The sequence below is a fragment of the Dasypus novemcinctus genome, chromosome 20 (genome assembly GCF_030445035.2).
Source record: "Dasypus novemcinctus isolate mDasNov1 chromosome 20, mDasNov1.1.hap2, whole genome shotgun sequence".
NCBI lineage: Eukaryota > Metazoa > Chordata > Mammalia > Cingulata > Dasypodidae > Dasypus > Dasypus novemcinctus.
Window position 1 is genome coordinate 19,166,990 of NC_080692.1, and position 22,672 is coordinate 19,189,661.

Below are 22,672 nucleotides of genomic sequence, written 5' to 3' on the forward strand. Positions count from 1 at the left end.
CAAAACAAAACACCAACATGCTACCTAACATGGTTATAGGGTCTGTGGACTCATTAAAACATTCTGTGCAAAATCACAAAGCAGGTGAAGTGATTTTACCTGAGGGTCAAATCACAAAGAACTTATGTGCCACTTATTAAGTTCAATACTGCTTCTTCATTTATTTGTTCATCATTAAATGACCTGATCAACTATCTTCAGGAAAATTTTTGATTTATCTTCCTTTTCAAGATGACCAATTCACTGAATCTGGTAACAACTGAGATTTGCTAAAACAGCTCTCTTCTTAGTGATAAAAGAGATGGGACCCTAATGAGCATGGGCATGTTACAAATGGTCTTAGGACTATTCCTGCTTTGGAGTCCATCAGCACTTCCTAGAACAGTGGCTGGTAATATGGCCTTTACTCACAATATTCCATATGAAACCTCCCAACTACAACTAAGTTGAAATATTCCTACTGTTTGCATTTGATATGTACCCAAGTCTGTGTGATGTGCAATTATTTGGATACTTTCTAACAGATGGAAAATTTCAAGGTGATTTCCAAAAATTGATTTAATAATCTTATGACAAAGGGAAAGGACACTTCAAACAGCACAGATGCAAATGGAACTTGCACATTTGTCCTGATCAAGAAACTTTCTGATTAGACCCTCTTCTACATCTGGAAATTATTGACACTTTCAAGCCATATTACTTCATCGTAATATAGCTTCATCCCTAGCAAGTAGAGCTGTAGGATCTAGTTAATAACATAAAAGAATTTAACCTGTCTCATGGTGTCTTAGTCTTGAAGTATTGAGGGGATTAGCCACATTGAGCTTGGCAATAAAAGTAAAAGAAAACAAAAAATAAGATCTAGAAATAAAAAGAAATGTCTGCAAGTGCAATTTTACAGGCAGAGACATAAACACACAGGCATAGTATGGCTATCTTATCTCTTTAGGAAATTAGTAGCCAAAAGAGGCTCACTCCCCCAGTTTTCCTTCAGTATTTACGGAATTACCATATGGAACAAGCCCCTTTAATACCACCTGGTTCACTTCCCAGCAGTAAGTTCTACTCCCAGGCTTGTCATGGCTCATTTAGATAGCACAGTGCACTCCCTCTGTAAGTCTGCTCCTAGGGCTTATGGAGTTTAAGATATAACAAGATACAGAGGTGTTTATCGTGAGGCAGAATGGAACTCTGAGCAAAAGCAACAGGAGCTGGCTATCATGAGCAGGCTAGGAACAGAAAGTCTTGTTTGTTTTTTTTTTCCTTTAAAGTATACTGGAAAAATGAACGGTCTCCATAAAACACATGAAAATTTTGTGTAAAGATGAATGTTTTAAGCAGAAGTAACTCTCTTAAGTTTAAAGGAACTTAAGAGAACCAAACAATATTTCAGAGAGAGATGAAGAGAAGAAAGAACATCTTTTTATTGTTCTCTTATGCTGCCTTTGCCATCAAACTTTAGTCCAAGAGTGTTGTAATTTACCACATCCTATAAAGAACGGCAAAAATTTGCAACAGATCCTTTGTCTAAAACATAGCAGTCAAAATCCATCTAACGGATTTAACGGAAAATTTCAGGAAGGAAAGCATGCATTCAAATCTAAAGGCAGGCAAAAATTAGGAGAAGAGGAGAAAAAAACCAGAAACTAAAAATGATTTTGGTTTAAGTTGGAATTTACACTTCTGATAAAATGTGAACTAAGTCAATATAAAAAAACCCTTTCATCTTATGAAAATACTGCATAAAATATAAAATAACAATTAGGTACCAAACATTCACTAAACCAGAAGTGCCAACAATGAAGACAGAACTCAAAGTCAGAGCTTAAACTAAAATGGCTCATGGGAGTAAAACAACTAGGTTATCGGCCTTAATAGCTAGGGACTGGGGATGAGATTCCAGGGTTCAGGGACAGGAGGAGATGGAACTAATCTCTGGAAAAAGCTTTAAAAAAGTCACAAAGATTGCCTGTAAAATGCGGACCAGAAAAACTGCCTACCAGCCCTATGAAGCAGCAAAGAATCTAGGGTAATGGGTGGAAAAAGACTCACACATGAGATATCAGTGTTACCTTACAGTTATAGAGAATCTTAAGCGGAGAAATATTAAAATCTCTTCCAAAAACAGTGAATATATAGGGTCAAGTAAAGATAAACTTGATGCTGATCTCAATGAATAAGCCTCCCGAGGAAAGCAGCCTTACAGAATATGAGCTCATAATCAAAGTTTACTAACCATATGAGAGAACAAATTCCCATGAGATCAAGTTAAGTTACAACAAACAGGAGACCTTACATAGTAAAAACCAGAAAAAACAGAACTGTTTCAAAGGGCCTTAAAATAAGTATAATAATAGTAGCTATCTTACCAGAATGCCATATATCAGATATCATATTATTCAAAATCCTCTTTCTCCCTTTCAAAAAATTCATGATGTCCAAGGCAAACTGAAAGCTCTTAATTAGGGGGTGACCATATAAAACTTGGTTGGTTGCTTACAACATTCATACCCCAACCATCCACCTTCCTGAGTTTTGACTTTTTTCATGTATATACCCCTTCTACACTGTGACTCAAAGAAAAAAAGAGTCCATCTCCAGACCTCAGGGAAGATCAGGATCAGTCTAAGCCAGAAAAGCTAAGTCAATTTGCCTTTCCTATCTTAATTACATTGTGTGTGACTCAGTCTGGTCAATTAGATATTGAGTAGAGAAGTCTACTGTTGGAGGAAGTAGGGGAAAAGGGCTTTTGGGAAAGGTTTTCTCATTCCCCCAGAAAGAGACCTGGGAACACTGGGAAATGGTGACATCATTCCGATTCCAGTTTGAGGATAAAATCAACTCAGGCCCAATGCTGGTATACCTGGTCAGTGAATCATTTTTAAAATTTCTACTGTACTTATATTTATGCCTCCCTTGCTTTCCTTCTATAAACTGCTTTCTCATTATAACACAATAATATTGTAAAATCAACAATGAATACCTTGCCAATTTTATGAGATGAAACCACCACACCCCAAGTAACACACGGATTAAAGAGAAAAGCTCAAGAAACCAAAGACTTTTATAATACACAAGAACAAAATTTCTATATATTGAAACGTCTATGGAGCTAATGGGATTCTTAGAGAAAAATGCATAGCCTTCTACGATGACAAAATATACACTTCAAGTGACTTGGGAAAAATACACATGGTAAATATAGAGAAAATGGAAAACTAAGTAACAGAGCAGTAACTAACAGGTGAAAACAAAAACTTAAAAAAAAACTCTTTAAAAATATAAAATAGACAAAGCTCTAGCAGCAATGAAGAAGGAAAAAAAAAAAAAACAGTTACAAAGGGTAGGAATGAACATAGGGCAAAAATACAGTATAGATTTAAAAAACAGCCCCAATCAGAAATAATAGTACTGGACCATTAGGTAAGTGAGAAATAAACTTACATTAAACCATTAAAGTTATACCCAGCAATAGAAAATTAGACAATTTAACAGGAAAAAAATACCATTCATAACAGCAGCAAGTAAAGTATCTAGGAATAAATTTAACATAGAAGTATAATGACTTTTATGAGAAAACAACATTAATGAAGATCATAAAAGAAAACAAATGAATTGTTAGATAGGCCATGTTAGTGAATGGGAAGAGTCACAGTTGACAAAATATTAAATTTTCCCTAAATTAATCTATAAAGTCAATATAAATTGCTATCAAATTCCCAAAAGAATTTTTCCAAAGGAACTAGTCAGTGTTATAAAACTCATATGAAAGAGTAAAGGAATCAGATGATTCTGACAAAGAACACTACGGAGAGGTTTATCTTACCATATACCAGAATTTAAAAGTAAAACAGTTTATGAAGTTATAATGAACTAGTACAGAACTAACAAATAAATCCTCTGAAAATATACAGAGACCAGAAACAGACTTAAGTACATATGGGAACTTACTACAATATGTAAGTGGTACTACGACTGACTTTCCATTGGGAAAAATTTCCTCACACCAAACTTAAAAGTAAAAACAAAACTTCAATACATATAAACAACTCTATTAAAATCTATTACCTTCTCCAAATATTTTAAAAGATCCCACAAATCATACTGGCTTTTTATATATTTATGTTCATCCACAGAACCCTACACTTCACTCTTTAACATAATCATTTATCACAAAACATTGTGTATGCCTGTCTGTGAGCTCCTTAAAAGTAGGAAACAAATATCATTAAAATGAGTATTTTATGCTCAGTACCTAATATAGTTCTGGAACATGGAGGGAGTCCAGAAACAAGACATAAATAGTTAAAAACGCTCTATAAAACAAAAAGCAAACAAAAAGGGCTAAGTGAGAGGTGGACTAAAAGTTAACTGGCAAGATTTAAGGTTTTCTTATAATGGCAATTTGGTATGATTATGAGAAAAGGGTGGAATCTATAAGACAAGATTATGAACAAAGTATTTAAGATGGAATGATTTTAGCAAAAGCATTTAGGAAGAGAGTTGTGAGGTAAGTTTGAGTAGTTAGATGTTTATGGAGAATGAAAATAAAGAGTACAGGGGGAAATAAAGCTAGAAAAATGTGTAGGGACAAAATTATGTTGGCTGAATAAAATAGAGAACTTCTGAAGGTTTCTGAACATAAAATGCAACATAAATCTGTAGTCTCAATGAAAACAGGAAACTTATTTCCACTGAGCTATTGGTTAGGAAAAAATATTTTGAACACACACCTGTATATTAGAAAGTTCATGAAAGTTCATTATTGAACTGAATATTCAGTTCAATGAAATGGATCACACTGCTCACCTCCAATACCGAAAAAAAGAAAATAAAAGCAAGGTGATATCAGTAACACGAGATTTTATTACAATTCTTGTTGCAGGAGGAGGATCAATGGTATGAAATGAATATTTCTAAGGTCTGACTTTTATCCACAGAAAAAAGAATGACAAATGAATACTTAGAGATCAGAGGACTCTTATTTTTAAGAAGTTAATAATATCCATACTCATATTTGAGTCAATCATGCTTTTATGAGAAAATAAAACAGCACTATTTTCACTCACCCTTTTTACAATTTTAACACCCAACTCCAAGTTTTGACCCTTGGATAAAGGCAATTTTTAAATCCTTAGGAATATAAAAGTTGTATAAATGAGCTAAAAAACTATAAACAAGCAAGAAAATTAGATAAAAACAAGAAATAATTAAGAAAAGGATAGTATGCAGAGGAGATGCCCAACACATAGGAACATCAAAGGGGGTGGGTACTATGCATACTATACATGTGTGTGGACACTTGGAGCTAGTAAGGTTAACGCCAATCAGGAAGCCAAGGCTCTGAATGGACAGTTGTATTCTGGTAGGTTCTGTCCAGATGTGTGCACTGCCACCTGTGAAACTCGAGCTTAGTTTCAAGACTGAGAGTGTTTACTATCCTTGCTAACTAGTAACCAGCATGCAACAGAATCTAACCAGAAAATACATGGCCAAAAACACACTGAGAAGAAATAACTTTGGGTGGAAAATTATACCAACATCAACAGGGTGTTAGAAGAATGTCATTGTGTAGGAAAAACGGCAAGTAAGAGAGATTGAATCCAGACACAATTGCTTTCACATGTATGGCAACTGCTAGCTTCTGCTAAAGGGAGTGGTTCACACTGTTTTCCCTCAAAGAAGGGATTATATATCAAATTGGTATGTCCATTACAATATTATTCATAGCGACTGTTTCTACTAAATTGGCTTTTTCTACTTAATTTCCTAGAGTTTTAAACAAGAGAGAAGAGATGAACTCTGAACCTAAACAATGTGCACTGAATTAAAGGCCATTTGTAGGAAAGACAGTGTAAAGGCTTTTTAAAACAATCAGTTATTGGTAGTACGTCCTCTAGAATATCTACTTGCCTTCACTTTAAGGAAAAAATAATTCAATACAAAGCAAAAATCATTTACTGAGTGTTCATTACATATTGGGCACTCTGCTTAGTTCTGGGAATTCAAAATGGCATCCATTTGAAGGAAAATAATATATAGCCTGCAAATAAATTACTACAATACAAAGTCCTATAGAACACAGCATTATTAGTCAGTGTTCTCTTGGGAAACAGAATCAACTATGAGATTTTATAAAATAGTCTCATATGACCATGGGGATGCACAAGTCCAAACTCCATAGGGCAGGCTGCAAGCCAGGGACTCAGATGGTTATCACTGCATTCCCCAGGAGATGTGGCTATGTGAAGTAAAGATGGGGATTCTCTCTCTGAATGCTGAAACCACTTCTCCTGTTAAGGCCTTCAACTGATTGGATGAGATTTCACTCATTGCTGACAGCAATCTTCTCAGTTGATTGTAGCTATTATATAACCAGCCATCTATGCAGTCAACTCACTGATGACTAAAGTCCATGACATGCCCTTGTATTACAATTAGCCCAGTGCTTGCTTGACCAAATAACTGGGTACCATTACTTGGCCGAGTTGACATATTAGCCTAACCATGATACCCACTATAACAGAAATCAAACTATCATTTGCAAAGTTCTATATAAAATGCTTTTCACATACTTTTCATTTTCTTAATGGTGCCTCCTTAAGAACAGCTTTAATTTTATGAAATCCAATTTACCATTTTTTTTCTTTCATGGTTAATGCATTTTGTGTTCTAAGAAATCTTTGCTTATACCAATTCCTATTTTCTTCCACAGAAGTTTATAATATGTGGGTCTATTTCTTATTCTTTATTTTGTTTCAATATGTCTATCTTTGTGCCAATACTACACTGTCTTGATTACTATAGCAAGATTTGACATCAGGAAATATAAGTCTCCCAAGTCTGTTCTTTTACAAAGTTGGTTACGTTCTGTGAGATCTGTTGCAAATCCATACAAATTTTAGAATGTTATTGTCAGTTTCTTGAAAAAGCCCTATGATTTGGACTGGGATTATGCTGCATCACTAAGTCAATCTGGGACATTTTGAAGTTTAAATAATTCAAATTATGAACTAGATATATCCTTGTATTTATTTAGATGTTACTTAATTTCTCCCAGCAATATTCTGTAGTTTTCAGCATAGAGATCTTCAACAATTTTTGCTAAATTTACTCCAAAGTACTTTATGGGTTTTGATGTTATTGTAAATGATATTTTAAAATATTCCAGTTTCATTTGTTGCTAGAATATGAAAATGTAATTTTTGTGTATTTGCCCTACTTGGACAGTTATGTTGTCTATGAATAAAGACAAATTTTTTTTTATTGACTTTGTAATAATATTACATTAAAAATATATATGTGAGGTCCCATTCAACCCCACCCCCCCACCCCACCTCTCCCCCCCCCAACAACACTCGTTCCCATCATCATGACACATCCATTGGATTTGGTAAGTATATCTTTGGGCACCTCTGCACCTCATAGACAATGGTCCACATCATGGCCCATACTCTCCTCCATTCCATCCAGTGGGCCCTGTGAGGATTTACAATGTCCGGTGATTACCTCTGAAGCACCATCCAGGGCAGCTCCATGTCCCAAAGACGCCTCCACCTCTCATCTCTTCCTGCCTTTCCCCATACCCATCATCCACCATGTCCACTTTTCCCAATCCAATGCCACCTCTTCTATGTGGACATTGGATTGGTTGTGTCCATTGCACCTCTATGTCAAGAGGAGGCTCAGATTCCACCTGGATGCTGGATGCAATCCTCCCACTTTCAGTTGTAATCACTCTAGGCTCCATGGTGTGGTGGTTGTCCTTCTTCAACTCCATCTTAGCTGAGTGTGGTAAGTCCAATAGATCAGATTGTAGGTGCTGGAGTCTGTTGAGGCTCAGGTCCTGGCTATCACATTGTCAGTCCAGAGATTCAAATCCCCTAAATATATCTTAAACCCCAACATTAACTGCACCTCCAGCACAATAGCATGAAAGTCTTATGAAGGGAGATCCCATCTGAGTCCAGATTCATCACACATAAACACCATTTCCAAAGAGGGGCCATCTGCCCTGGTAGTTAACCCCATCGGCCATGACCATAACTCCCATGGGTCTCTTTAGCCCTCAAAGGAACCAATATCTGGGGGTTGTATCTGCTTTATCTGTCTCTCTGACTCCGCTCAGTTGTGCATGAGGGCAATCCTTCTGCCAGCCTCCAGACTCTTTTTTAGAAACTCGTAGCCATATATACTCATTTCTCCTTTCCATTTCCCCCTTACTTTAGGTCAAACAGCATTTTAAAGTCATGTTATTTTATGTAGACATGGATATTCTGCTGATCCGCATTGAACCTTTCGTATAAGGTCATTTTCCAGTTGCATCATCAGTTGGTAGTTGATAGTGGTCCCTCGTTGCCAGGGAGGCTCATCCCCGGGTGTCATGTCCCACGCTGAGGGGGAAGGCAAAATAAAGACAAATTTTGTGTTTTTTTTTCTTCTTGACTTATTACATGCCTAGGCTCTCCAATATAACACTAAGGGGTAAAAGTAGACATAATTTTGCTTCCTTTGCATTCTTAGTTCAAAGTGCTCCACTTTCAACATTAAGTATGATATAAGCTGTAATTTCTTTGTAGTTGCCCATTGATGAGTTGAAGAAATTTCTTTCTATTCCTATTCTGCAAGGAGTTTTTGGTTTTGTTTTGTTCTTTTTAAATCAAGAATGGGTATGACGCCTTTTGTCAAAGGCTTTTTCTGAATGTACTGAGATAATGGCACGATTTCTGTCTTCATTCTATTACTACAGTGAATTAAATTAGCTGGGTTTTGAGTAATGAACAAACCTTGCATTCCAGAAACAAGCCTACCTTGGTTGTGATATATTACCCTTCTTATTTACCTTTTAATTTGCTAAGATTTTCTTAGGAATTTTTATATCAATGTTCATGAGGAATACTGATCTATAATTTTCTCTTTTTAGGTTATTGTCAGGTTTTGGTATGAGCGTAAATTTGGTGTCATAAAATGATTGGGAAGTATGCCATCCAATTTTATTTTCTGAAAAGATTTCTAGAAGATCAGTATTATCTCTTGCTTAAATGTTTGGTAGAATGCACTGGAAGGCATCTCGGCCTGGATTTTCTTTGTGGGAAAGTTTTTTTTAAAATTACAAATTCAAGTTTTAAAATAGATATACATTTTCTACTCCTTTTTGAGCAAGTTTTGATAAGTTGTAGTTTTCAAGGAATTTGTCCATTTCATCTAAATTATCGGCACAAAGTCAGTCAAAACACCCTCTTATCTTAGTAAATGTTTTTAGAATCTGGAGTTATAGCTCCCTTTTTCATTCCAGATATTGGTAATTCATATGTATTCCTTCTTTCCTTAATCAGTCTTTCTAGGGGATGAGTGACTTTATTGTTTGACAAATAATGTTTGGCTTTGTGAATTTTCTGTAGTCTGTTTTCTGTTTCCTTGATTTCTGCTTTTAGCTTTATTACTTCTTTCTATTTGCCTTAGTCTACTTTGCTCTTCTTTTTCTAGCTTCTTAAAGTAGAAATTCAGATTATTGAATTTAAACCCATTTTCTTTTCTAGTATGGGCACTTAAGGTTATAAATTTTACTCTAATCATTGATGAACCACATAACATACCAGATTTTTCTTTTTTAAAGATTTATTTATTTATTCCTCCCCACATGCATACCTTGTTGTCTGCTCTCTCTGTCCATTTGCTGAGTGTTCTGTGTCTACTCTTCTAGGTGGCACCAGGAACTGATCCTGGGACCTTCTGGAGTGGGAGAGAGGTGCTTAATCTTTTGCACCACCTTAGCTCCCTGGTCTGCTGCATCTTTTATTGTCTCTCCTCTGTGTCTCTTTTTGTTTGTGTCATCTTGCTGCACCAGCTCTGTGCTCGGGCCAGCTTGCCATGTGGGCCAGCACTCCTGAGCAGACCAGCACTCTGCATGGGCCAGCTCTCTGCTCAGGACAGCTTGCCACGTGGGTCAGCTCGCCTTCACCAGGAGGTTCTGGAAATCAAACCCTGGACCTCCCATATGGTAGAGGGGAGCCCAATCGCTTGAGCCACATCCACTTCCCCCAGATTTCTTATGATTACTGTTTGCAAGGTACATCTTTTTCAATTATTTAATTTCAACCTTTCTGTGTTAATTAGTGTCTTTTGTATACAGCCTAAAATTGGCTCTTACTTGCTCTTCCTTTCCTTTTTTTTTTTTGTAGTCTTTATTTTCTGGGATTAAAAAAAAGTATATACATGTCTTTACACGGTCCTCTTGATGTCCTTTAAAATAACTTAGCAAATGGCTTATTTCATGTTTCTTATCATTATTCATCAATGTCCTGTCAGCCTTAATTGGTTGAAAATTTCAAAGCAGAATAAGTAACTTCATGAATGTTTCTCCAATCCCTGAGAATCCTAATTGTCACAGAAATATTTGATCCTTTCATCATAAATCTCTGGAAAGTAGTCGTGTTTCTTCATTGTTAATAGAGCAAGGAGGAGTGTCATAGAGCGTTAATCCTTGTAAATTGGCTTCCACCCGTAAAGATATTTTATGAAAATCATGGATATAAGTTACGAAAAAACCAAAGAAGGAAAATGACACAGACCATTCTGCTGCAGTAGTGATCATGTGAAGCATATAACCTTTGTCCTCAGGGTTCCGATGAAGTTTCTGTACTATACCAGTTCCAAAACTGCCATTGTACAAAAGTGATGAGCTAATCAGCATACTAAGTGCACTTACTCCACACCAGAACCACCAGTAGTCTGATCCAGAAGACTTGTTTGCCATGAATTTTGGGCTGCATTTGTTAGGAAAGGATGGTCTGAACAAACCTATATAATGAGCCCACACCAAGGGTGAGTACAGCTCCACGTACATGTGTAGCAAAAAAGGCTGTTTTCTGGAAGTTTGTCACAATTGAAAGTCCTTAGCAACTCAGTAATACAAGCGCAAGGCCAGCTTTGTTTAATTTGATGATACTATTTTCTTCATGATTCAGGGCATGAACTTGCTTGTAACAGACATAAATGATAGCAATACATAAAATAGCAGCGACATTTAACACTGCCCCAAACAAGCACTTTTCTGGAGCTACTATACCAGTGTCACTGATATAAGGCAAAGCAGGGTCAGCATGGTGGAGAGTTATTGCAGTAATGTATGAAAAGATAAAAGGAGCAGCTGTCCAAATTACAAGGGCTGAAGGGAGGAACCTGAGGCCTTGTTGAAACCACCACATCTCAAACAGGTCTTCTGAACTTGCCTGGGTGACCTGGCCATTGCAGGCTATGGGCCCTGGAGCCTGCCCACAGGATGTGGAGGGGGCACACGCACCCCCTTTCCTTTCCTTTTTTAATTCATTCTAATAATCTTGTCATTATTTGGAGTATTTAGTCCAATTTGATGTAAGTACTGATATGGCTAAATTTATATCTATCATCCATTCATCCATTCTGTACTTTGTTCCTCTGTTGTACATTTCCTGCCTTTTTCTTCTAGGTAATTTATATAATATTTAGTATTACATTTTATTTCCTTCAATGGATTTATAGTTTTTAGGTATTTTCTTTGTTTTTGTTCTTGTTTCTAATTTTGGAAATTGCTTATAGCTAACAATATGCATCCTTAACTTACCAAAAGTCTATTTAGATTAGAAATTGTACTGTTTCACACCTGACACTTCATCTTTTCACTTCACAAATGTAACAATCTTACAAAGGTAGAATTCCTCCTCATCCCAATTATTTGTGATATTGTTGTCATATCTTTCACTTTTACATACATCATAAACTCACCTTACAATGTTGTTATTTTTACTTTAAATAGCTAGTTGTCTTTTAAGGAAATGATGAGAAAAAAAACAAGTTCACGTATGTGTGTGTGTGTGTGTGTGTGTATAGTATTAGTCAGTCAAAAGGGGTGCTGATGCAAAGTACCAGCAATCTGTTGGCTTTTTATAACAGGTATTGATTTGGGGTAAAAGCTTACAATTACAAGGCCCTAAAGAGTTCAACTCAAGGTTAGTTCCTCATCAAAGTCTGTAGTCACATGTTGAAGCAAGATGGCAGGCAACATCTGCCTTCCTCCTTCTCTTAAAGGCTCCATGGGTTCAGCTTCCAATCTCAGCTGTAGGCTGGAGGGTTCACTGCTTTCTGGCTCAGATGCTCTGTTCTCCTCACAAGGTCAGCTGCGAACTATCAGGTGAATGGCTCATCTTTCTTCCTGGGGCCTCTGCCTATCTACAGAGCTGTCTCTCTCTTCCTCTGTGTTCCTCTCCTGTCTTCTTGATTGAGTGTCCACTTATATAGCCCATCAACCCTGCAGGCCCTAATGGCATGGTCGAATCAAAGCCTTAATCTTCATTTAATCAAGTAAACATAAAGCCTTCGAATTTAATTCAATCAAAAGGTATCATGCCCACAGGAAAAGACCAGTTTATAAACATAATCAGTATCTTTTTTTGGAATTCATAAATAATATCAAGGAGCCATATATCAACTTATTTACCAGGTCTCCATTCCTTCCTGTAGATTTATATTCCCATCTGGTATCATATCCCTTCAGCCAAAAGAATATCCACTAGAGCATATTTTATAAAATTATTTTCATTCTTGCTTATCTGAAAATATCTTTATTTCATCCTAATTTTTTAATGGTATTTCTCTCTGGCTATAAAATTCTATGCTGACTTTTCTTTTTCAGTATTTGAAAATATGTTCCATTTTCTATATATGAAAATCATGTTTCATATTATTCTTCTCATAGTTTCCTTTTATGTACTGTGTCTTTTTTCACTGGCTGCTTTTATTTTCTCTTTATATTTTGTTTCAGCAATTTGACCATAATATTTTAGGCATAATTTTCTTTGTATTTATCCTGCTCTATGTCACTAAGTTTCTAGGATCTATAAGTCAATGTTTCTTAAATCAAATTTGAGAAATTTTTCTCAATTGTTTTCTGCCTCATTCTCCCTTTCCTATCCTTCTGAGATTCCAATAACAAGTATGCTAGCCCATCTAATATTTTCTTACACGCTCTGTGGCTCTGTTCATTTTGTAAAAATCCATTCTTTCCCTGAGCTTCAGACAGGATAATTTCTAATGCTCTATCTTTTCTTCTGACAGCTCTAACCTGCCATTGAGACCATCCAGTGAATTTTCCATTGTAATTGTTCTTTTCAGTTCTCAAATTTCCATCTTGTTTCCTTTGCTTAGCTCAGACTTCCTATATGGTCCATCACAGAGATGATATTTTCCTTAGGTTCTTGGAGGCATATTCAACGTCTAGGACATCACTCAGTTGATTTCTACTGGATGCTTTTTGTCTTGACTATGGCTTATAAGTTACTGTTCCTTGTATGGATGGTGTCTTGGTTTCCTAGGGCTGCCATAGCAAAGTACCACAAACTGGATGGCTTAAAACAACAGAAATTTTTTATCTCATACCTCTAAAAGTTAGATGTTCAAAATTGGTGTGTCAGAAGGGTTATGATCCCTCTGAAACCTGTAAGAGAGAATTCTTTCTTGCCTTTTCTAGCTTCTGGTGTTTGTTCACAATCCTTGGCAATCCTTGGCTTGTAGATGAGTGACTCCTATCTCTGCCTCCTCCATCTTCACATGGCCTTCTCTCTGGTGTCTCTCTGAGTCTCTTCTTATAGAGACACCGGTTATACTGCATTAAGTACCGATCTTACTCTGGTGTGACCTCATTTTAAGTTAACTAATTCATCTGGAACAAGCCTATATTCAAATAAGGTCACATTCACAGGTACCAGGGTTAGGAAATGAACATGTCTTTTTAAGAACACAAGTCAACCCATAACATCTGGTAATTTTAAAAATTCTATATAGAATATTGCTAATGATGTGATGTAAGAACTCTAGATTCTGTTACCTTTTTCAGAAGAGCACTGATTTTTACTCTAGTAGGTAGTTCAGTTAGTAGTTGATCTCCTTGTGTTGGCTTGGTTTTATCCTTTATTAGGGTATATCTTTTGAAAGCCCAGGGTATTTCCCAGGCCTCTCTATCTTGGTGAGACTTATCCTTCAAACTCTGTCTCCCTTTCTAGATTTTGTTGGGGTTTTAAGTTTTTTTAGGCTGAGTTTAGAGTAGGATTTAATAAAGGGCCTGGTCCCTACTCCTAAGGCCCAGTATTTCTGGTTTTTTTTTTTTTTTTTTCCACTTATTGCCTGAAGTGTTAACAAGGATTTCTTCAGTCTGGCTGTTGCAACTCCAAATGCCCAAAACTGTTTTCCTATGGTATTACAACTCCACTTTTATCCCCATAGCAGATTTTACACTGGTAAGCTTTGGGTAGTTCTCATCGAATAAATGTGCAGCTTATTCCTCAGCCAAGAATTCCTAGACATCAGCCTCCAACCATACTGATTGAAAACAAGTTACTTTCCAGGGCATTTATAATCTTGGAATCAAGGACCTCGAAGGTCAACTTGTCAAAGTGCTATATAATTTTAAAAATGCATAAGGATCTTAGAGACTTAGGACAACATATTTATTTCTGAATGAGAAAACAGCAGAACTGAAAAGGTAAGTAGTTTCTCTAGTTGCAAAGAACAAAATTGGATTTTCAATTATGACTATTATACTTTACAAATATTCAGCTTTATCAATTTAAAAATGTTTTCATTAAATTATCTTATTTGAACCTCAAAATAATTTCATGAGGGGGTTCTAAGTATTATTATATCTATTTTATAGATAAGCAAACTTGCTCAAAACATAAGCACAACCTATGTACACAGAGCTTCATACCATACTATTTTACTCAGGATACTCTAATAGGAAAAGCAAATAAGCAAAAATATGGATTACTACCTTTTATATCCATAGCTTTTGGGAAGTTTTATCCATTTACAGAATGAGTAACTACCTATATGGTACTTTCTGTGGGACACTGAAAGGGAAGGTCATGAGAGGAAAAGACAAATCAAACCAAAACAAAACAAAACAAAAAACTCTCATTTTGGTACATTATATAACAGATTTTCTTAAAATAGGCATTCCAATTAGGTTAAGCATTAGGTTACTTACCTGTGATCATTTTCCCTTTAACTAACTCTGTTGTATTTAACAGAAATGACTAGAACTGACCCTATTCCTCCAGCACAGAAAAAGATGAAAAAATAAAGAAACAAGGACAATAATCCCATGACCTTTCCCTGGGGAGAAAAAGGATATTCTTTAATTTCACCTTCACACAAGTGTGGACATTGATACACAGACCCACATACTGATAGGAAGAGAGAAAGAATTATAAAAGCTGGAAAAGGTCGGGAGACCTTTATCTGAAAAGCTAAACTCTTTACTTGCTACTTAGGGATTACTCCAGGCCTTTGAGGCTTTATACATGAAAAGATATGCATATAGGAAACATGATTTTCAAGACTGTGGTATCTTCTATTTGGAAGTTACATTTGACCATAAATGGCTAAATGGTGAAACTTCTTTATGATTTAAGGGAGGAAAGAGGCAAGGGACTTTGTGGTTATTTGTAATTGATTCTGATTCAACTCAAAATTAAAAGATTTAGGGAAAATATTTAATGAACAATGGACAAAAGTAGACTTACTGGTATTCTATTATAGACTTGTGATTCTAGTAATGCAAGAAATTTTATCACTGATGTGGAGGCAGTGGCCACTGAAGGTTCTGAGGGGAGAGAGACAGAAAAACAGGTGTAATATGGGGGCATTTTCAGGACTTGAGTAATATTCTGAATGATACTGCAAATGACAGATACGGCTATTATATATCTTGTCCTAACATACAAAATTGTGCAGAAAGAGTGTAAACTACAAGATAAACGATAACCCATGCTTAGTGGCAGTGCCCGAAAATGTGTTCATAAATTGTAACAAATGTTCCACACTAATGAAGGATGTTGTTGATGTGGGAAAACATGGGTGGGGTAGGGAATGGGACATACAGGAATCTTCTATATTTTTATTGCAACATTTATGTAAATAAGTATCTTTAAAAACAAATTAAAAGTATATACAAAAAAATAAGAAAATATTTAGTTGTAATACTCATGTCCCATCTTAAGGTAAGCTAAGCATCATGGTTAAAATTTACAGGCAGGAAGAGATAAGGAATTCTAATAATTACTTAATTTAATAAAACTATTGCCACCATTTTCCTGTAACAACTTTAGTTACAGGAAATAGTTTAGCCCAACAAAATCACTTTTCTGAACTAAACTGTTCAGGTTTTGATGAGTAAAGATGTCAAGAACAGTCAAGATTATAGAGTCTACAAGGTGGGCAGTATAAGAGATGGATATCAGAGTAGAAAAACCGAGGGCAGATTCAAGAATTTAACCAAAAATAGGTGGAAGTCCCAAAGGACAGTTTATTACTGACGCAGAATTTGCTTTATAATTTTAACTAGGACCACTTCCATCAGTGTCACCTGTTTGTAGCTATACTGTACAACACATTTTGTTCTCTTTTTCAGGACAAGTGTAAGAAATGTCTATATTATGTTGATGTTCTACAAAATATTTAAACCTCCATATTTTGGTTCACTGTGAAAAATGATTTCTAATCCTCTAAAGTTCTTTATCTTACTTCTGATTACTTAAATAAAGGCTTCTGGTGGAAGTATTTATACATAAATATGCCTTTATAAAAAGTACACATATTCTTGCACAATTTAGAATGCACTTCAATTCTGATTTTTTCCCATAAGTTGTTATGAGGATGAAATTTGCATAACTACTTTTAATATTCTAGGTAATTTGGAAGATAGGACTATAAATCTTCAATGGGATGTTTTTAAATGTTGGCAATCCAACAATGAATTTTTAAATTATTATTATATTTTGGCTGCTTAACCCTATAATGAATTTAAAGTAAAATACTACAGGATACCAGGAGATTAAAATAATTTAACCTCATTTTAATTATTTAAGGTATAACAGATCACTTAGCTACCCTCTCCCCAAATAGCTTGGCTTTTTTTTTTTTTTTCCTAATAGCCATTTTTAGCTTTCTTAAAATAATCCCAAGCATATTCTATTTTTCTCTCTGAAAGGTAGAGATTTTCTAAATGTCAGAATTCAGATTATACTGCTAGACTCTTTTTAGGTACATATGAAAATTTATTTTCTGTCTGTGGGAAGCTAGACCTTTTGAGTATATTAATTTAGCCTAAAGAAGTTGGATTTCTCTGTCTACTTTACTAATCTTAAGGGAACACACTGGTTTTCTAAACATGTCTTAGTTAATTCAGTAGATTCTAATATTTTTCATTTTTCACCTCAGTGTTCATATTATCTTTTTAAATCACAATCTTTTTTTTAGCTCTCAATACAGTGATTTGTTGAATTCCTATTAGCTGGTTTCATCCCTTGAATGACTTATAAAATTTAACTGTTAAAATGTTTATTATAAAATCAAATGGTTACATTAAAAACTTCCAATAATACCTGTACAATCTGTAAAATAAGGCAAGAGAGCAAAGAAAAAGACTTAAATACAGACTCACAGGCAGAGATGCAAGAGAGAAAGAAAGAGAAAGTATACATATGTGCAATTAACAATAATGCTTGGCACAGTGGCTCAGGGTAGAGACTGCTACCAGGAGACTGGATATGGGAAGCTACTTGTCAAACAGCTCTGGGGTTCTCAAAAAAACACTAAACTGCTCTTCAACCCCTTCCCCAAAGAAATAGATTCTCAGGGTAGTTAAATTGATGGCTTGATAAATTTTTATTAAAAATGAAGTGAGATTTTTAAACTTCTTCTGAGTGACAACACTGAATGGGAATGCAGCAGAAATATGAAGACAGGGCAGTGGAGAATGAAGCAGCTCATCTAGAATTCTTATAGAGAACTTCATGATCTGTACTTGGAATTTATTACTCAATTAAGAGTTGCTGTCATTTTATTACTTCTTCCCCTTACTCCTCCCTTCCTTCCTTAAGGCAAAGGGGTGAACATAAGAGTAGAATAAAAAAATAATAGCTAACAAAACCACAGCATAAGGAAACGAAGAACCACGGTGGGATCTGCCAATAAAAATGTTCCTTCTCTTCAGGGTTGGCTGAACAACTCAAATGTTTCTAATGGACCACTGGCAGGCCACCAATTGAACAGTTTCACATCTCCCAAAACTCATGCCCACCATTTATCTGTAACACTAAAAAAATTGCAATCATAAATGCTACGGGATGGAAAAGAAGTAGTAGATCACTCTTTTTTGTTTGACTGGGTCAGGATTATTTCAGAAAACTAGACCATTCTAATGCTTTTTTGAAGAGTTTTTCTATACAAATGAGCCAACTGCCTTTTCCTGTGGGAAGGCTATTTTTAATTCTAGATCCAAAGTCACACATGCTTCAGCCTCTTTGCACATTGTATTCCCCTATTTCCTCTACATTTCCACTTTTCTGGTTATACTAAACAAGTCATTTTACTTCTTCAATTAGCAGTAATTAAACAATTTAAACCTAAATTATTACCATGACTACAGCATAAACAACCTGGTTATCATTGCTAATGACCACAGTTAGAATTCTCCTCTTAAATTTTGCTTACATAAATTTCTGTTTTCCTACAAATCATCATCAGGAAATACTTAAATCAAGCCAATAATAGGAAACTATTAAATGTTTGTTGTTAGGCACTGTTATCAATTCTATGCATTACCTCATTTCTTATTTAGTTCTCAAAAAGATCTAGGAAGTAGGAACAATTATTATCATTTTTACAAATGAGGATACAGAGGCAGAGAGAAAAGTTAAGTGCGTTGCTAAGGTCATAGGGCTAATTAGCAGCAGAATCAGAATTCAGTATCAGGTTTTTTTAATACCAGGAAGTTAGCTCTTACCACTTACCATAAGTAATTAGAGGCAGATATTATGCAGAACTATTGCAGAACTTAAAACTGACAAAAGAATGAAGCAAATTTGGAGCAAAGTTATAGAAACTGAGACTTACACTCAGACCAAATGATGAGTAGAAATTTGTTCAACATACAGAAAGGAAGAGTACAGGATGTAGGGGAAGAAAAACAATTTCATTGGTCAGCTACTTCGTGAAAAAGAAATGAAAGTTTATTATATTAGAACCCACAATATATCATTCATAGTTTTTGTGCATAACTATACTTCGGTTAATTGTAGTTTTCAAACAACGTTTTACCAATCATTATTTTATATATTTGCATATCAAACTTTTAAAATCCACATTTAAAAAAAAATAGGGGTTTCAATTCACCACTGTAAACTGAAAAAATAGGACAACACTGTTGCTCCCCACTCCTGGCAGACCTATATGGACTGGTCTACAGGGCAGTGGAAACAGCAATCTACAAAGAATCACCACTCTCTCAATGGAATATCGGGATAGAGAATTCATTTTTAACATTGAGATAAATTATTAAAAGGCAATGTATTAAACAAGCATTTTACTAAGATATTAAATTGAAAGATGGCAAGGGGAAATTCAAATGCAAACTAAAGCAGGGAGGGGAAGTGGGCTTGGCCCAGTGGTTAGGGCATCTGGCTACCACATGGGAACTCCGTGGTTCAAACCCCGAGCCTCCTTGACCCAAGTGCAGTGCTGATGCGCACAAGTAGTGCTCTGCCATGCAGGGGTGTCCCCGCGTAGGGGAGCCCCACATGCAAGGAGTGTGCCCCGTTAAGGAAAGCCACCCAGCACGAAAGAAAGTTCACCCTGCCCAGGAATGGCGCCGCACACACGGAGAGCTGACACAACAAGATGACGCAACAAAAAGAAGCAGATATCCCGTGCCACTGACAACAACAGAAGCAGACAAAGAAAGAACACACAACAAACTGACACAGAGAACAGACAATGGGGGTGGGGGGAATGGGAGAGAAATAAATAAATCTTTAAAAAACAATAAAGCAGGGACTGCTTTAAAAAGTTTAAGATGATAATAATCTGCACCTATAAAACTTTTTGGAAATGTGCCTAAAACATCTTGATGCCACAGTAATATAACCTGAGAAACTGAAGGTGCTTTAAAAGGTAGGTCATCTGCCAGAGCCAGGTTTTAAGACTTTATATCTAAAACTTAATATTTGATTTTAAAATTTAGTACCGTTTATAAATTTCTGTACATTTTAATTATTTCCCCAATCCTTATTCTGTGAGTCCTTGATCTTACCAATAACAGTCTTAATAAGCATTCTGTTTTTCAGACATGTAACTCTAACATGGGTTGGCAAGGGAAGTATATAAAATGGTTTGGTGCTGTGGTGTGTACACACACACATTCACACACACACAAATTACACACAATTCTCATTTCATGGGTTGAAGTAAAACATTCTTTAAAAATTATCTGATATCTTCTCAAAGTCCTAACAAGAAAGGAAAATCCCTAAGCAAATACACCACTATTATGCTGCAAATAGTTATTTGAACAGAGTTGGGAAGATCTGACAATTCAGAAAACTGCTGAGGTAAAGAAGATAACTGAATGATCCCAGGCTAAGGCTTTGCTCAAGGAAAACGGGAGTAGTGCCTTTACTTAAGAGTGCAGGTTGGGAAAGGAAAAAGAGAGTACTGTTTGATCTCAAGAGTAGACACAAACTGTCTCAACAAGTCACAGAGAAGGAAAAGGAGCATCTATTGAGTATGAGCAGATGTATACACGCTTCATAACAGATTATAATCCTAAGGAGCCACAAGAGGTAGGTTAAGTAAGAAAATAATATGCAGCAAGATTTTGCTATAAGGGACAATTTTGTAAAAACTGGTTAGAAAGTATGATGAAATATTAATTGCTGAGTCTGGGGGATAGGTTCATTATACTCTTATTTTTAATTTTTATAATAATTTTTATAATAAAAAGCATTTTTAAAAATTACCTAGGCATCATATGACTCAAAACCAACAATCTTACTAGACAACTGACTGAGGCCACATGAAGAAATTAAGATCTCTGGTAAAAATGGCATGGATAAATAAAAATACCAGTGCTATTGCATTTTTGGTTTGTAAATCTACTTTTTATTATTAATGTTTGTACAAAATGAAATGATAAATAGCTGGTTTTGGACTCGTAATGTATAAACATGTAATCTGTAACAAGAAATACATAAAGATGGGGGCCACAGAGTATAGAAAAATAGTGTGTGCACGCTACTAAAGTTAAGTTGGTATCAAAGCAAACGAGATGGTTATAGATTTAGTATGTTAAATTTACGTTCCATGGTAAACACAAAGAAGATATCAGAGAATATGCAAACTCATAAAGACAAAAAGTAGGGTACAGGTTATAGGGGTAGGAGGCATGGGCAATGAGGAGTTAAAGCAAAATGAGTATAGGGTTTCTATCTGTGGTGAACAGAAAGCTCTAGTAAAGGATGTTTAGGGTACTACAACATTGTGAATGTAATTAATCCCACTGAATGATATGCTTGGGAAGGGTTGGAATGGTAAGATTTATGTTGTATAAATGTTTTCACAATTAAAAAAAAGAATCTAAAGAGATTAAAAACAAAACAAACAACAATAAACAGTCCTCTTCCTCAATAAGCTCATCAGTTCACCTGAACTTTTGAGAAAATTTTAGAAATTTTAGAGAGGTAATTAGACACAAATACATATACTCCAAAGTTCATTAAAATTCACTGAAGAATAGGTAAAAATAATTGCATTTGACCAGGATTTGTTCCAAATATTTTCTGAGGAATGAGAAATACAAGTTACCATAAAAATTAGGATAAGTGTGCTACGGGTAATAAGGCAAGAATATGCAAACAAGAAAAAATATTTCTACTAAGCATATGCCTGAAGAGTAATATATGCACTTACTTCATCTCCAGAACTTCCTCTAAATGTTTCCTCCTCTCTGCCCGTAGATTGGTTAAATGAGTTTCCTTTTCTGCCAGTGATTGTTGGGTGGATGAAAGTTTTGCTTTCATGGACTCGAGTTCCTGCTTTACCTTCTCCATGGCCATCAGTAACTCCTCCACCTAGGATGAATATGGAAAGGAGAAAAAAGAGAATGCCTCGATCAACTAAAGGGAGAGAAGCCAGGAAATGGGCAAACTCCTGAGTCCACACAATTGAAGATACACAGGAATACTTCATAAAATCTGAACTTATGGATCAGACATGTATATCAAGAAGATACAGCAGATAATAAAATAAAATCCTTTTGACCCCAATATTATAATTCTTTACATCTTAGGTTAAAAGGAACTTCATTTCCTTTTTGATACATGTAAGGGGATATAAGTCATCAATTCAAGGAGTCACACTCTGTCATAAAAAATCCTTTTTAGAAAGTTCTTTGGAAATGGTCCAGGAATTTCCATGTGCCATATGTGCCATAGCAATATGGCACAAATAAAAATATAAGGAACAGTATCATAATAAATGCTTATACAAGGATTTTTAGGAAATAAGATAAAAGATATAAACATGACAAATAAAAGACACAGTACATGCATAAATCAGTAATTTTAATCCACCTAAGTCAAGATTGTCTTGTTTATACCATTAAAAAGAATTTCATTTAAGAAAACATTTAAGATAATTTCTGACTTAAAATCCAGATAGGCAGAATTTTTAAGGAAGGAAGGGGAAAAAGAAAAAAGAAAAATATATGATGAGATACAAAGCTAAAAAATATCTGGGGTAAAAAAGACTAGACAGTAACAGGCCTTAAAAAGAAAAAAAGGCCCAAGAGAAAACACAGGAG

The 22,672-nt window shown here is 35.4% G+C and overlaps 1 protein-coding gene and 1 pseudogene across 24 annotated transcripts in view; both read right to left on the reverse strand.

Annotated features, from left to right (window-relative positions):
* The window catches only part of ERC1 (ELKS/RAB6-interacting/CAST family member 1), a 661,999-nt gene that overhangs the window by 233,321 nt on the left and 406,006 nt on the right, over nucleotides 1-22,672 (reverse strand). For all 24 annotated transcript variants that reach the window (XR_011646640.1, XR_011646637.1, XR_011646639.1 and 21 more), the window contains one exon: nucleotides 21,781-21,941. Coding sequence is in view for 17 of the 24 variants with exons in the window: in XM_058282535.2 (XP_058138518.1) it covers nucleotides 21,781-21,941 (161 nt within the window). In the remaining 7 variants the exon portion in view is untranslated. The remainder of the gene's footprint in view (nucleotides 1-21,780; nucleotides 21,942-22,672) is intronic.
* On the reverse strand, nucleotides 10,277-11,336 carry LOC139437083 (DNA damage-regulated autophagy modulator protein 2 pseudogene; annotated as a pseudogene).